General features: G+C 37.8%; 1 protein-coding gene across 2 annotated transcripts in view; it reads left to right on the forward strand.

Moving 5' to 3' along the window:
• Positions 1-15,189, forward strand: part of sema6bb (sema domain, transmembrane domain (TM), and cytoplasmic domain, (semaphorin) 6Bb) — a 143,133-nt gene that overhangs the window by 86,902 nt on the left and 41,042 nt on the right. For both annotated transcript variants that reach the window (XM_051903292.1, XM_051903291.1), the window contains 5 exons: positions 4,756-4,854; positions 7,644-7,734; positions 8,402-8,521; positions 10,111-10,199; positions 11,511-11,728. In XM_051903292.1, the coding sequence (XP_051759252.1) occupies positions 4,756-4,854; positions 7,644-7,734; positions 8,402-8,521; positions 10,111-10,199; positions 11,511-11,728 (617 nt within the window). The remainder of the gene's footprint in view (positions 1-4,755; positions 4,855-7,643; positions 7,735-8,401; positions 8,522-10,110; positions 10,200-11,510; positions 11,729-15,189) is intronic.

Consider the following 15,189-nt stretch of genomic DNA (forward strand, 5'->3'; position numbering starts at 1 on the left):
TTCTACTTTTTCCAGTTTAGCAGAAAAGGATCAAATACATGTATTACTGGGGGAGGACAGCTATGCATTTGATGCAGCAAAATTTTTTTTTTTAAGCTGCACACCCTTATAAACCATATTAAAGATACTGACCATATTTAAGAGTCTGTTCAACTGAATTAAATAATATTGTTTTAATTTTATTAATAGATTTTTTGGTAACACTTTATAATAATGTTCAGTTATATCACTTATAAGTTATTAGTTAATGATGAACTAAGGATTTACAAAACATGACTATACGTTCATAAATGATTAAAGGGTTAGTTCACCCAAAACTGAAATGTCTGTCATTAATTACTCACCCACATGTCGTTCCAAACCCGTAAGACCTTCGTTCATCCTCAGAACACAAATTAAGACATTTTTGATGAAATCCGAGAGGTTTCTGATCCCCAAGAGAACGCAACATAATTACCACATCCAAGGTCCAGAACGACATCGTTAAAATAATCAACTTGATTACAGTGGTTGAATAATCACGCGCATACGCCGTGCTGCTCACATGAATATAAAACATATAAAACATCATAAACTGTTCAGGTGAATAGTTAATGGTCAATTCAGTGACGTGAGAAGGAAATCACAGTATCTGAGAACCTAGGCTAGACTTTATAATATCATGTCTATTGTATGCATGTTGTATAGAGTTTTAAAAGCTTAATCCTTTTGTTCATTAACCCTGACAATACAGTGACTGTAAACAGTAGAATATATGAGAAAACAAGAAAGGGTTACACTTTATTTTAAGGTGTCTTTGTTACACTGCAAATATACATTTAAGTATTGAGTAATATTAAGTAACTACATGTACTTACTATAGGGTTAGGATTAAGGTTTAGTTTAGGGTTAGTTGCATGTAATTATGCATAATTTATAGTTATTACTGGAGTAACTTCATGTAACGTATGTAACAATGACACTGTAAAATAAAGTGTTACCCAAGAAAGTCATCAGTTTCTGTTATGGCACACTGGCCTGCACAAGAATCAAATCAGATTGCCTCTTGTATACATGAAGAGGCAGATACAAGAATGCTACTCTATATGGCAGATTCTGCAAGCAAAGGATTTAAAAAGATCCCCCTGTGCACTGTGGACACAGATGTCGTGGTCCTAGCCATTACACATATGTCAGAGCTGGACATTGAGGAGATGTGGGTGGCATTTGGGACTGGCAAGAACTTCAGATACATACCTGCCCATGAGACTGCCAAGTCTCTGGGTCCTGACAAATCCAAGGCCCTTCCTGTGTTCCGTGCCTGGCTGTGACACAGCATCTACATTTGCAACCAGGGGCAAGAAGACAGCAGGGGATACCTGGACTGCAGATGACATGACAACAGAGGCCTTCAATGCCCTGTCAAAGGCTCAAAAAAGCATTCCAGAGGAGGTGATTTCTATTATGAACCACTCCACAGTTCTCCTCTATGATGCACCAGCAGCCAACTCAATGTTGATCAAGCTCATCTTGCGCTGTTCACAAAGAAGGGAAGAGGAATGGAACAGATCCCCTCATCTAAGGAAGCACTGGTGCAGCACCTTAAAAGAGCAGTGTACCAAGGAGGACAAGCACTTAATGTGGCACCAAATATGCCATCTCAGTCTGGGGTTGGATGGACCCAAGCGATTGGAGACCATTGACACTTCCACAGACAAGCTAGTCCACTCCTAAGTTGTGGCTGCAATACAAAAAAAAAGCCTCCTTAAAGTGCACAGCTCTGTGTCAATGTAGAGGAGACTGTGATGGAGACATTAGCTGCGTTTCCACTGTCTGGCCAAAGGCGAACGTGCTAGTGTGTGCCAGGGCCAATCATGTTTCCACTGTCACTTCCGGGGCTTGATTGGGCCTCATCAGGGTTTCCTCGGGGCCAACGGCCAGGGTTTTTTGGCCCGCCGAATACCTTGGTCCAAAGCGGAGCCAACTGGGGCTTGAGGAGAGGTCATGAACAGAGGCGGAGTTTACCTGAGTCAGGAGATGGTCAACACCCCTGCTCATTTCCCATGTTATTATATCAGGCTACCACTTTCAGACACCAGTGATTGTTTGAAATAACTTCCTTGTGATCCGATGGGGATTCTGATCACCGTATGAGGCAGAAATATACTTATACAGTATGTGATGCTAAAGCCTACTTATGCTAATCATTGCGATAATAAATACACACGTTTATGGAAAATACCAGAAACTGCTTGAGCAAAGTAGACAACTCATATATGATTATAATCGTGTATTTATTTGGTTTAATGTTTTATCAATCTCTTCCCTGTGCCTTTGTTGATAGCAGACTAATGCATCCGTATATCTGTCACACTCAGACACTCCGGTTAACTCGTTAAATCATAACTCCTGTTTTCTTCTCATGAGCTCCCTCTGTTGCTCTGGCTGAAAGGATAACAGTATAGAGAGACAGAGAGATCGCTCAAACCTCCTCAGATTGCAATCATCACATAATTTTGGGGAAAATTAATAGAAATGCTCAGAAATGTGATGTAAACATATATTTTATCAATATTTTTTCTAAATGTGTAAGCCTTTGGATTTAAAAGCCTTAATGGAATTGTTTTGTGCATTCTTGTGATCGTACTGAATCGTAAAAATCCTACTGAATTCACCATTAACTATTCACCTGAACAGTTTATGATGTTTTATATGTTATCATTGTAATCCTTGACCATCAAAGCATCGGGGTAGACATCACCTTTTCTGTGTTATAATGTTTGATTCAGAAGATATGATACAAAATACATAATTTGGTTATGGCGGAAAGTAAAATGGTTGCCATGGCGACCATGAGGCGTTTTTGTGATGGCTCCATTTCTGAAAATGTTCAGGGCCCCAAACTGTACAAGTGTCCCAAATTTCATGCTTTTATGAAAAAGTGAAAAAAAATTTCACACATCACCTGGACTAATATATATATATATATATATATATATATATATATATATATATATATATATATATATATATTGAATGTGTGTCTGAAACACAGTCACAGATCTGAGTACTGTGTGTGTGTGTGTGTGTGTGTGTGTGTGTGTGTGTGTATGGGTGTGTCTATTTATGCTTCATTTTCATTTATTTTACATTCATTTTATTTCATTTTGTACATGATTGATCGTTTTAATACCATTACTAGCATCTTGTTGTTTCTACGCTTTTTTCGCCCTCCTGTCTCGGCCTTTGTGTGTTTGTTTGTGTGTGTGTGTTGATGCTTTGGCAACAATCTTGCCAATAAATTACTAAAAAAGCAAAAACAAGAACAGTCTGGAAGAGAAATGCTGCTGGAGTGGAAAGGGTGGGTTATAGAAGGACACAGAGGAAGGATAAAGGGATAATTGGACTGGTAGTAGGAGAGGAAAAATAAAGGGACGAGGAAAGAGCCATTGTGAAACACAGAGCAGAGGACAGTTGATGGTACAGAGGACGTCCAGCACTAGAGAGAGAACCCCTTAATGGACTAATGAATAGTGTGTAAATGAATCAGCCCTCTTTGAAAATATGAAACGAGGGGATGAAAATGGAAAGACCAGGTGATAGTGATTGAAGGGCTGGAGGAGAATGAGAAGGCCGTTGTTGTTTATCCACGGGATGTGCTTTATCGCTTAGAAGACCAGGAGCTGTGCCAAGCATTTGGACTCTTGGAGGAATTCATCAAATCGGTTTTATGAGTAAAGTTACGGGGTCTTTGTGCACCGGGCTCCTACAGAGACTCAAAAACGCAAATACACACACAGGATACATCTGCATCACAACACGACCTACACACAATGCCATTATGATATAAAAAAAAAAAAAGCATCTGTCTTACAGAGACACTCATAAACAGGCCAGACATGCTCATAGCAATGCATTGTGGGCTGATGTTTATGTGCTGTTGTCAGCTGTTATTTTAATTAAATTAACAAATAAAAGCATACAAAGTAACATTAGAAATTAAAAATATTTAATTAATGTAGGTAATTCAATTAAATTTTGAATAATCAAAAAATCTAACAAAAAAGAAATTAAATTACATAGTAAGGCTTTCTGTCATTTATATCTTTAATTAAACAAATAAAACCATACAGAGTAGAATTAGAAAATAAAAATGTTTAATTAAATCATTTTAAATAATTTAATTAAAGTAAAATAAAAAAAAGTAACAAAAAAGGAAATTAAATTAGATAGTAATGATTTCTCTCACGTACTATTTCTCTCTCTCCTCATTTCTCCACTGAAAAACAAGAACCCTGTGAGGACCTGAGCATCTGGAATAACACTCACTCCCACTTCTCCCCCTCCGGCTTCTTCCACACGTCCTCACTCTCTCTCTCTTCATCCGATAACAGATTGCTGTGATCATGTAGCCCTATTGCCCACAGGTTGCTGCCCATCAAATGGTGCCACGCTGGCGGGCACACGCGGGGTACACCAGTGGGGGGCAGCACGTGGGGGAGCATGACATAAGCCATCTCTATTTCACATCTCTTAAAGCCCTTCACAGGTGCAAGGCTCAAACATGTGCGTTCAATTGAACCGAGGTTTAGCCGAATGACTCACTGTGGCGTGCCTATAGTTTGCCAAGTGAATTGTTTGTACAGATGCAAACAATCCCTGGAATAAAATTGAAAGTGCTGAGAAATGTGATGTCATTCTTAGGGGGAATTCGTTCAAGAGTTTGATTTAGGAGACAAATGACTTTCTTCTTTTTCTCATGATGTTGTTTTTTAGGACGAGTGCCGTAACTACATGAAGGTTCTGCTCAGCCGGCAGGGTGGATTGTTTATCTGCGGGACCAACGCCTTCAATCCGTTATGTGCCAATTATACAGTGAGTACTACATACTTGAAACACACTTGCACAAAAATGTATTTCAGAACCTCACCACACCCTCTGTTCTTTCATTACCCCAAAGTTTTGACAATGTTTTTAGGGTCTGTATTTCCTCATTACATTTTTTTCATACTTTATTTATTCTCCCCAGCCCATTATATTTCTCACACATATTTTATTTCATTCTCCCTAACTGCTTTTTGGCTTCAAAACTTCACAGTGCATTTCAGAGCACTGCTTGCAGCGTCGTTCTAAACGACTGGCTTCATTGGGTCACTATGCATTTTTGACCCGGATGGGAATCACTTCACAACCCCCAAGCAGAAAGAATCTCCCCTGCCGTTTGTTTATTCTCTGTTTTTCCACCTGCCTGGCTGTCAATATGCCCAGAAGCAGCAAGCTGTTTCTGATGACCTCAAGAGCAGAGAGCTGTCATTAATCAGTCTAGATGCGGTTTTCTGTGCGTGGTTGTTTATTCGAAAAGAATGGTAATGCCACTCAATGGGCACGTTGTTTGAATCCAAGACTCTGAGTGGCTCTCTCTGTGTGCGTGTGTGTGCGTGTGTGCGTGTTTGTGTGTGTGTGTGTGTGTTGCCTTCCATCCATCTGGCCAGTGATTCTGTTGCCCCCAGTGTACGTGAGTCACATTAATGGAGGGTCTTAGCTTCTGGTCCACCTGCGACATCAACTTGAAAACCACATCCATAAATGCTGCACCTCAGAACTGCTACGCCTGATTTCTGAACCAATCACACAAATAATATATAGAATAATTTAAAGAAGAATAGCACAATTATTAATCATCAGGATTCTAGCCTGGTATAATACACTGCCCGGCCCAAAAAAAAAAAAAAGTCGCTGTTTGGATTTAAATAGGCAAATGCTTAAAGGCTTAGTTCACCCAAAAATGAAAATTATCCCATGATTTACTTTCTTTCAGACGAACATAATCAGAGATAAATTTTAAAATATCCTTGCTCCTCCAATCTTTATAATGGCAGTGAATGGGGGTCCACCTTTTGAAGCCAAAAAATGCATCCATCCATAATAAAAGTAATCCATACGGCTCCAGGGGGTTAATAAAGGCCTTCTGAAGCAAAAGTGATGGGTTTTTGTAAGAAAAATATCCATATTTACAACTTTATTAACTATAATAACTAGCTTTCGCCAGACGACCGTACGCATCCATTTGCAGCAGAAGAGTAATCTCTGACCCGACGCATGACGACGAACGCGGAAGCACGGAGGATAGAGCAAATTAAAACACTGGTCATGAATTTGAAGTCTAAAATGATCATTTTTAAAGAGAAATGTCAGAGAATTTCGATTATAAAAGAAGAGGAGTTTGTTGCACAGCCCTATTTGTGTGAACCGCAAAAGTCGTCTAAGCTTACGATACTCCTACAACCTGCGTCATACATCGCTTCAGTTACTCATTTGGCGTAAGTCGACTTGCGCAGTATGCGTACGGTCGTCTGCCGGAAGCTAGTTATTTGAATCTATAAAGTTTTAAATATGGATTTTTTTTTTTACAAAAACGCATCGCTTCACTTCAGAACGCCTTTATTTAACCCCCTGGAGCTGTATGGATTACTTTTATTATGGATGGATGCTTTTTTTTTTTTTTGGCTGAAAGATAGTCATATACACACATGGCTTGAGGGTGAGTAAATCATGAAATAATTTTCATTTTTAGGTGAAGAGTCTATGACTGGATCATTATTGCAGTGATTATTATGTTTCTAGCATGTTATATGTTTGGAAACAGTTCTTCTAACCCTAATTGATGGAGTGTGTAGCTTTTCGTTTCTTAAACAACCATGTAGGAAGACACATGGTCATGTTTCAGGATGACAATGTCAAGATTCATCAGGCTCAAATCGTGAAAGAATGGTTGGGAAGGAGTATGAAGAATCATTTTCGCACAGGAATTGGCACCTCTGAGTCCAGACCTTAAATTCATTGAAAGTCTTTGGGATGTGCTGGAGTAGACTTTACAGAGTGCTCGACTCTTGTATAGTCAATACAAGCTCTTGACCAAAAAAATTGGTGGAAATAAATGTTATTTAAAAACACTACTGTACAGTGAATGCCTGGAGATAGGAAGCAGTTAGTTGAAGTCTTTTGTAGCAAATTACGTATCCCATTTTGTTAAGTAATATTACTGTTTTGCAGCAATTTGAGAAACAGCTTTTAGGAAGAAAATTGCAGACAGTAAAATAAAATTTTCATAAGTGACATCTGCGCTTCCCTGATCTTGACAACCACCTGCCGCTATTTCCATCAAGGGAATTAGAAAGATATAAGTTTGAGTATGCAAAAGTCTCGAGGACATGAAGAAATTCCATCTGTCAGGTCTGAAACACACTGTCGCAGATCTGAGTAATGAAAAGAATTATCGCACACCTGTAATGCAACATTACACCTGTCAAGAGTTTAAGAGGCTCTCTAGAGACAGAAATGTATGATAGAGACCGAGAAAGAGAGTGCACAGGTTTATTTATAGTTAGTTTTAATGGCCTGAGAGTAATTTTCAGCTTGAACTGTAATTGTGCTATAAATCGCCTGTGGATGTTTTTGAAATTAAATTTTGTGCATATGCTTTAACTCTGCTTCTGTTATTCCTACACTTGTCACTGTTTCTCTCTTTCTGCTTTTGTATTAGCAAACTGTACATTTGAGAGCATAACATTTATTTTGCTAGTGCTAGTTTTTCAGCTACTTTCTGTGCATTGGCCATTTTTGTCTCTAATCAATTAATGTTTTTTCTATGTATGTGTATGCAGGGAGACACTCTTGAGATGGTGGGTGAAACCGTCAGTGGGATGGCTAGATGCCCATATGACCCGAAACATGCCAACGTGGCCCTGTTTGCAGGTGAGACTCCGCCACCATATTCTGTTTCTTTCTGCATTAACACAATGAACATGACTGCAAACCGTCCCTGCATATTACAAGACTATATATAGATATACAGCAGTGCGGTAATGCTGATGTCCCTGCTGTTATTCTTTAACTTAATTACATGTCAGTCTATGAACAATATTTATGTGTGTATCTCGCTCTAATCATGCACACGTGCTGTCCAGCACATTCCCTGCACGGCATTATGGCTTTACTGCTTCCTGCCTGGACGAACCTAAAGGAAATGAAATTTTTTTTAATATATGAAGATGCATTACACCAACGAAAGTATATTGATAGCATTTTTTAGTCTGTAAGGCAGTGCTGATCAATCAGAGAAGGCAAGGAAGCTAAACAACTAAAAATAAATGTTGCTTTATCAATTTACCACCTAATGTGCATAACTCAGATGCATGAAACGTATTCTGCTGCACAAAGGGGAGATGTTAGATGGAAAAGGAGAAAGTTTTATATTATATTATATTATATTATATTATATTATATTATATTATATTATATATTAGTATTTTGAGAGAGTGGTTATAAATATTATTATTAGATTATATTTTATATAATATTATCTCTGCATATTTTTATAGAGAGAGATTCTATAAAGTTTGTTTGTGTGCTATTTTTGCAGAGGGGAATCTCTACACTGCCACAGTGACTGATTTTCTGGCCATCGATGCCGTGATCTACAGGAGTCTGGGGGACAATCCTGCCCTGCGAACTGTGAAACACGACTCCAAATGGTTTAGAGGTAATAAAGACGTCAAACGTTAGTTGACAGGAAGGGGAAGCCGTGCAGAGTCAGCACGTGGATGTAATATTAATGCTGTTTGTGTATGTATAATGTGTGTAAGAGAGAGGTAAGAGTATTAATGCATGTGTCATGTCTGTTGTTAAAAAGCATTTGTTTTCATTCTCATGACTTTACTGTTCCAAAACCTAGTGAGCTGCCTTGTTGCCTACTGTCTAAATAGGCAACTGCCTGCTAAGGCAGCCTCTTAACTATCATGGAATAGTCATAAGTGACCATTTTAAATATAAATATGTCAAAAATAATGTGTTATTTCTTATTTTTTCTGTTTAACACATTAAAACTATTAAATGAACGGAATCAACGCAGCATAGTATATGATTACAGTATATGATTATGCTGTCTGGGTTCTGCGAGAACTCAAGAGAACATAGTTTGAGACCTTTTACCTCATTTAAAACTGTGCTTACAAGGATACTTGCAAAAAAGGAGCTTTTTGTTATGATTTTGTTATGATAAGATGCAAAAGATGACTCAAATCTGTCTGAGAAGCGGCTCTCTGTGAACACACCCAAAACACTCATACGGAAAGCCACTTCTCAGACAGATTTGGGTTCTCTTTTGCGTCTTATCATGTTTGAATGGACAAAACACAAAATCATGACAAAATGCTTCGTTTTTGCAAGTATCCTTGTAAGCACAGTCTTAAATGAAGTAAAAGGTCTAAAATGAACGTAAAGAGAGAAAATCGTATGTGTGTCAGATCCGCGTCAGGTCTTAAAGTGACAGCAGACTAATATACATGCTACAGTCTGTGTCAAATCAAAGAAAAACAAAAAGAGATAATCACTTAGTGCTCTTGTCTGAATAACTTTTGCAGGTTTAATAAGGATTAATCTATATTTAATTTATACAGTGAGGACTATGCAGTTATTTTACATTTAATTACTTTATTCATTTCATGTAGTATTTCTTGCCTGAGCTGTTATTTATGTACATTGTATGCATATAAATTCATTTAATATCAGTATCAATAAAAGTATCAATAAAAACAGATCAGTGAAATATTAAATTAAATTCATATATATGAAGAAAAAACTTTTCTCTCGCCTCATCCTCCATTTTGGATTTATTTTTCACTGAGATTGTCACAATGCATTCTGGCGTTGACATCTCACTAGGTTTTGGAGTGGAGCATTAGTGTCAGGGTCGATAAGGCTTTCTAAGGATCCACATCTGAGTCAGCAACCAACTTGATGTCAAACTCCACCCCCTCTTCCCATCTTCCTGTGCTCCTATGGTCTGTTGCCTGATGTGATCTCTCACTGATGCAGCAGAAAGCACATCTGTGTCCTGACTCAAACTCCCTCCTGCTGTCCTGGGTCACTTCCTGTCCCAAAACACCCTCACTTTCCTACTTTTGGTTTGTGTGTCCGTTGATGAGCTAATGGCCTTATTGGAAAGCAGCCTGTAGTTCAACACTTTAGTTCAGTCAAATCAGCCCTTCTAAAAATCATGTGATCTGAGAGAGCAGTAAAGTGTCCTAAACAGGAAGTACTAATGGTTTGGTGCTGGTTGGTCTGTTTCAGAGCCATACTTTGTGAATGCTGTGGAATGGGGGCCACATGTCTACTTCTTTTTTAGAGAGATGGCCATGGAGTTCAACTATCTGGAGAAGGTGAGAGGATGGTACAGCACAAGTCTAATATTCCCCAATATTCTCACATGTGTTTCTTCTAGGGTTTCATAAGACATCTAAACGGTGCCAGTCAGCATATTTCAATTCACTCTTAAAATTAAAAGTTATTTTTTGGCGCTTATGGTTCTATGAAAAACCTTTAACGTACATTTTTCATTGCACAAAAGGTTATTTATAGTGGAAAAGGTTCTTTAGATTTTTAAAATGTTCTTCACTCTAAGAAGTTCTTTGGGGAACCCAAAATGGTTCTTCAATGGCATCACTGCAAAAACCACCTTTTGGAACCTTTATTTTTAAGAGTTTATAAAATCTCCCAAGGGCATGGATTTGGGCTATGATATTCACATTAATTTTATATCTCTGTACTCTTATTGCATGTCAGCTGTTGTCTTATTTGTGTATTTTGTTGTCTCATAAGGAATTTTTGTTTAGCTTCTCTTACAGTTACATGACTCTAGTGACATCATTGATCATGGTTTCAGTTCTCAGGGAAATGATAAAATGTATACCTTGAATGCAATGTAAGCTAGTTTGAATGAAACTTCTGCTAAATGCATGAAAATAAATATATAATTCTCGGGCTACAAAAGAGCAAATAGGAGTAAAACCTTCCTGTGGGATCAGTAGGGAAAGATCCAGGGAAAAAATGGTGGGAGTAATCTGAAATTGTGTTACTGTATGTCCAGTCTGGCAATATTATTCAAATGTCAATACTAACTACTGTATTTCCAGTCAGACTGCCATATGACCTTTTCCCTTTTATTGTGCTGAATGTTTAATTTAATAATCATGCCGTATAAAGCTGTTTTGAGTGTAATTTAGGCACACAGAAGTTTTTTTTCTGTTGTTGTTTTTCAGGGCAACTGAAATACCATCCGTAATATCATTTACTGAAAACTGAGAAAAACACATCGACAGATTAACAAGGGTTCCTTTTATGTGAGAATTAGCAATGCAAGACTTCTGCAAGAACAGAATTGTGCTTGCGCAAGCATTTCATACTGCTGGACCTCGAGGAGAACAAAAACCCACTGTACTTTGGATTCAGCTCTTCTGTAATCACTTGCCGAACCCATTTTAGGAAATGCTGACATTTTCATGAATGAATTTATATTAGCTTACCCATTTTACAAAGACTAGCTACTCCCCTAAAATCTGCTTAAAATCCACAAGGATTAAAAGATTGGAGGCTTTTTGGAAAGGATATACAGTACTCTTTGATGTGTGTATTATCAAATGCTTAAAATTCATAATTAATATGTAAGTTAATTTCATGTTTTGTGACTTTAGGTGGTTGTGTCTCGTGTTGCACGAGTGTGCAAAACCGATCAGGGCGGTTCGCAGCGCGTCCTCGAAAAGCAGTGGACGTCGTTCCTGAAAGCTCGGCTGAACTGCTCAATCCCGGGAGACTCACACTTCTACTTCAACCTCCTGCATTCCACCAGTCCCATCATCCGCATGCACGGCAGGGATATCATCCTCGCTGTCTTCTCCACTCCCTCCAACAGGTGGGTCACAGCCTTTACGTGCAAGCACTGTGACGAAACCGTTTCTCTGCAGCAGTCAAGAAACGAGAAAAGAACCACCCACGATGCATATTGCACACAAAAATGGCAAGGACGGGCTGAAATCACTAGCTTCTTTCTGATTGGCCGGCTTCCAGTTTCCAGGAGTCAGGGTGCACTGGTTTTTATCACTCTGCTACTGAGAAAAGTTGTGCTTGCAAGTATCTAGGCTTCTACAATGAGCTTTTCTGTAAAAGAACTTGCCCTAGGATTTGCCAAAGTTTGCTAGGAATCAATCTTTGAAAGATTTTGTTGGAAACTCTTAATAGCACAAAGTGTAAACAAGATATAAAAGCATTCCTACACTACCGTTCACAAGTTTGGGGTCAGTAAGATTTTTTTTTTTTTTTTTTTAAAAGATATTAATATTTTTATTCCATAAGGATGCATTAAATATATCAGTAAGTGACAGTAACTACATTTTCATTGTTACAAAAAAGAAATCTGTTTCAAGTAAATGCAGTTCTTTCTATTCATCAAAGAATCCTGAAAAAAAATTTATCACTGTTCCACAAAAATATTAAACAGTGCAACTGTTTTTAATATTGACTATAAGAAATGTTACTTAATCACCAAATGAGCATATTAGAATGATCATGTGACACTGAAAAAAAATAGAATATATGACCTCTTCCTGATGAAGTGGGCAGCACTTGGATGGAATATGCTGCAATGTAGACCTTTACACTGAAAATGTGGCTAAACAAGACCAAGAAGCACCTGATCCAACCAGACTGTGAATCTCGAGAGATAAACTCCCAAATATAGTGCATTAGCAACCTCATTGATAGACAGTTGAGCTGGAAATATCACAGGCTGGTGGCAACAGCGGAGCACTGGGAAACGGGTACAATCGCTCTGGGTTTAGGTCGTCCTGTGGGATTATGGGTGAAAAACCACTGAATATAGAACACTGGTGCGACACTGCAGGGAATATTATTGCAGGTTTTAATGGCATGTAGAGAGGCGCTGCGAGAGAACGGGAGGGGGAGAGATGGAGATTGATGTATGAATGAGGAATGGTATTGACGTGGGGAGATGTACACATGCTGACAGGCTGTCACCAAGATGTCACACTTAGAGAGGAAAGCAACAACAAAACATATATTTTTGGGATCAGGGAGCAAGTGCATGTTTTGACAGAGTTTGCTGGAAATAATTACAGGAAAGAATGTGAGAACACAAAAAGGAGAGAGGGCTGTCAAGAGGATGGGAGTGAAGACGCTGAAAGAGTCATTACTATGAGAGGAAATGAAGAGAAGAGAAAATTGAGAGAAAATGGTTCATGTATGCACGTTCCTACCTGTGTGTGTGATCAAGGACTGAGAGTGACTTCTTAAAGGGACAGTTCATCCCCAAAAAATGTTTAAAAAAAAAAAAAAAAGTCTCTTATGCTCATCAAGGCTGCATTTATTTGATTAGTAAATACAGTAAAAACAGTAATATTTTGACATATTATTAAAAGCTGTTTTTTATTTTTTAATATATTTTAAAATGTAATTTAGTCCTGTGATGGCAAAGCTGATCCACATGATCCTTTAGAAATCATTTCTTATTATCAATGTTGAAAACAGTTGTGCTGCTTAGTATTTTGTACAAGCTGTGATACATGTTTTTAAGGATTATTTGATTAGAATAGAAGTTTTTAAAATGAATATCTTTTGCAACAGATGTCTTTATTTTTGCTTTTGATCAAATTAATGCATCCTTGCTGATAAAAGTATTAATTTCTTTCAAAAACAAAATCACACTGACCCCAAACTTTCGAATATGTCAACTAAATTAATGAAAAATTCTAAATACATTTAAAATAAAATGTTTAAGAAATAATTTTAAATGCTACAAGTTAATTTAGTCTTCACCGCATCATATTGTACGGTACATTCATATTGAGATTTGTTAAAGGTTACATTTAACGGTTTTATTAAATTATGAATGTTTTTAAATATTTAATTTGAGTGAGTATTAGGTGACTGCAAAGATCATGTAAATGTAAAATGTTTACAATTATTTTTTTATTATTATTTGAAAGTAAATAAAACTTCACATTATACATCAGTTTTAAATTATATTAATATCTTTGAACAATGTCTTCAGTGTGTGTAAGAGCGTGTATGATTGGTAATATTTTTATGAGACCTGTGTGTGTGTGCGACAAATGAAGAGCAACTGAGCACCCTCTGAATGATGGAGGAAGGGCAGGACTCCCAGCATGCAAATGTGTATTTATGTCAGTGCAGGGGACAAACCTCAGCAAATGCCAACTCTAATAACATCTCAGTCGGCTAATGACTGCTCTGGGGAGGTTGAGATGGGAAGATAAAAAATATGAAGGATGAGTATATGTGTACGGGGGGGAGGGAGGATACTCAAGGATGAATGAATGAGGTGGTCAATAATAGCCCACGTCTTCCCCCACCTCTCCTTCACAAGAGTTAAAAACGGTTTTATCAACTGGCCCTTATATGTCAGTGTTATTCTCTTCCCCTCTTATCCTGAGGGCACAGATCCACGGAGGGCTCACTAAGACATGGAGCACCGAGGTTCAGTGTCAGGGAGCATCCAGCTGTACAAGCATTCCCGTCTGCAGCTGCAGTCCTCTATAAACAGCGCAGGGGGCTTCGCTAGCCTGCCGGGAGGATGTGTGGTCTGTTAAAGAGCTCTCAGACAAATTGCTGGGACCGGTTAGTGCGTGGCAGACGCAGCAGCAGGGGAGGACTATGGGAATGAGAGGAGGGCATGTTGGGATGTGGTTGAGATGGGTATAAGTGTTATGGGAAGGAGGGTAATAAAGTGCAGATTGTCTAAAAAGCAGTGACTCATGCTGAATGAAGAGTGGTTACAGGACTATTCTGTGAATTTTGAACATTTTGCTGATTTCTCATAAATGCTCATTATTTATACATGAGCAGATTTAAAATCATACTTTAAATATTCATGCACAGTTTTTAAATAAGGCAAGCCAAGCGTCACTATTACTATTGCTCGTACAGTACTTGGAAGGGATTTGATTGAATAAGTCTAATTTGTAATGCTTTATAGGATGAGTAGTCTGTTCCTTCATAAACAAAGTATGTACTGTAGTCTTTTACTTTTCTTTCTGTTCTGATTTTCATATACACTACCGTTTGGAGTTTTAAGATTTTATGTTTTTGAAAGAAGACTCTTACGCTCACCAATGCTGCATTTATTTGATAAAAATACAGTAAAAACAGTAATACTGCGAAATATTATTAAAATTTAAATTAACTGATTTCAGTTATACCTAAATTGAATTTTCAGCAGCCATTACTTCAGTCTTCAGTTTCACATGATCAATCAGAAATCAATATGCTGATTTAATATGTTGATCTAATATGCTGATTTGATGCTCAAGAAACCTTTTTTATGATGTTGAAATTAAT

This window comes from Ctenopharyngodon idella, chromosome 8 (assembly GCF_019924925.1).
Source record: "Ctenopharyngodon idella isolate HZGC_01 chromosome 8, HZGC01, whole genome shotgun sequence".
NCBI classification, from domain to species: Eukaryota; Metazoa; Chordata; class Actinopteri; order Cypriniformes; family Xenocyprididae; genus Ctenopharyngodon; species Ctenopharyngodon idella.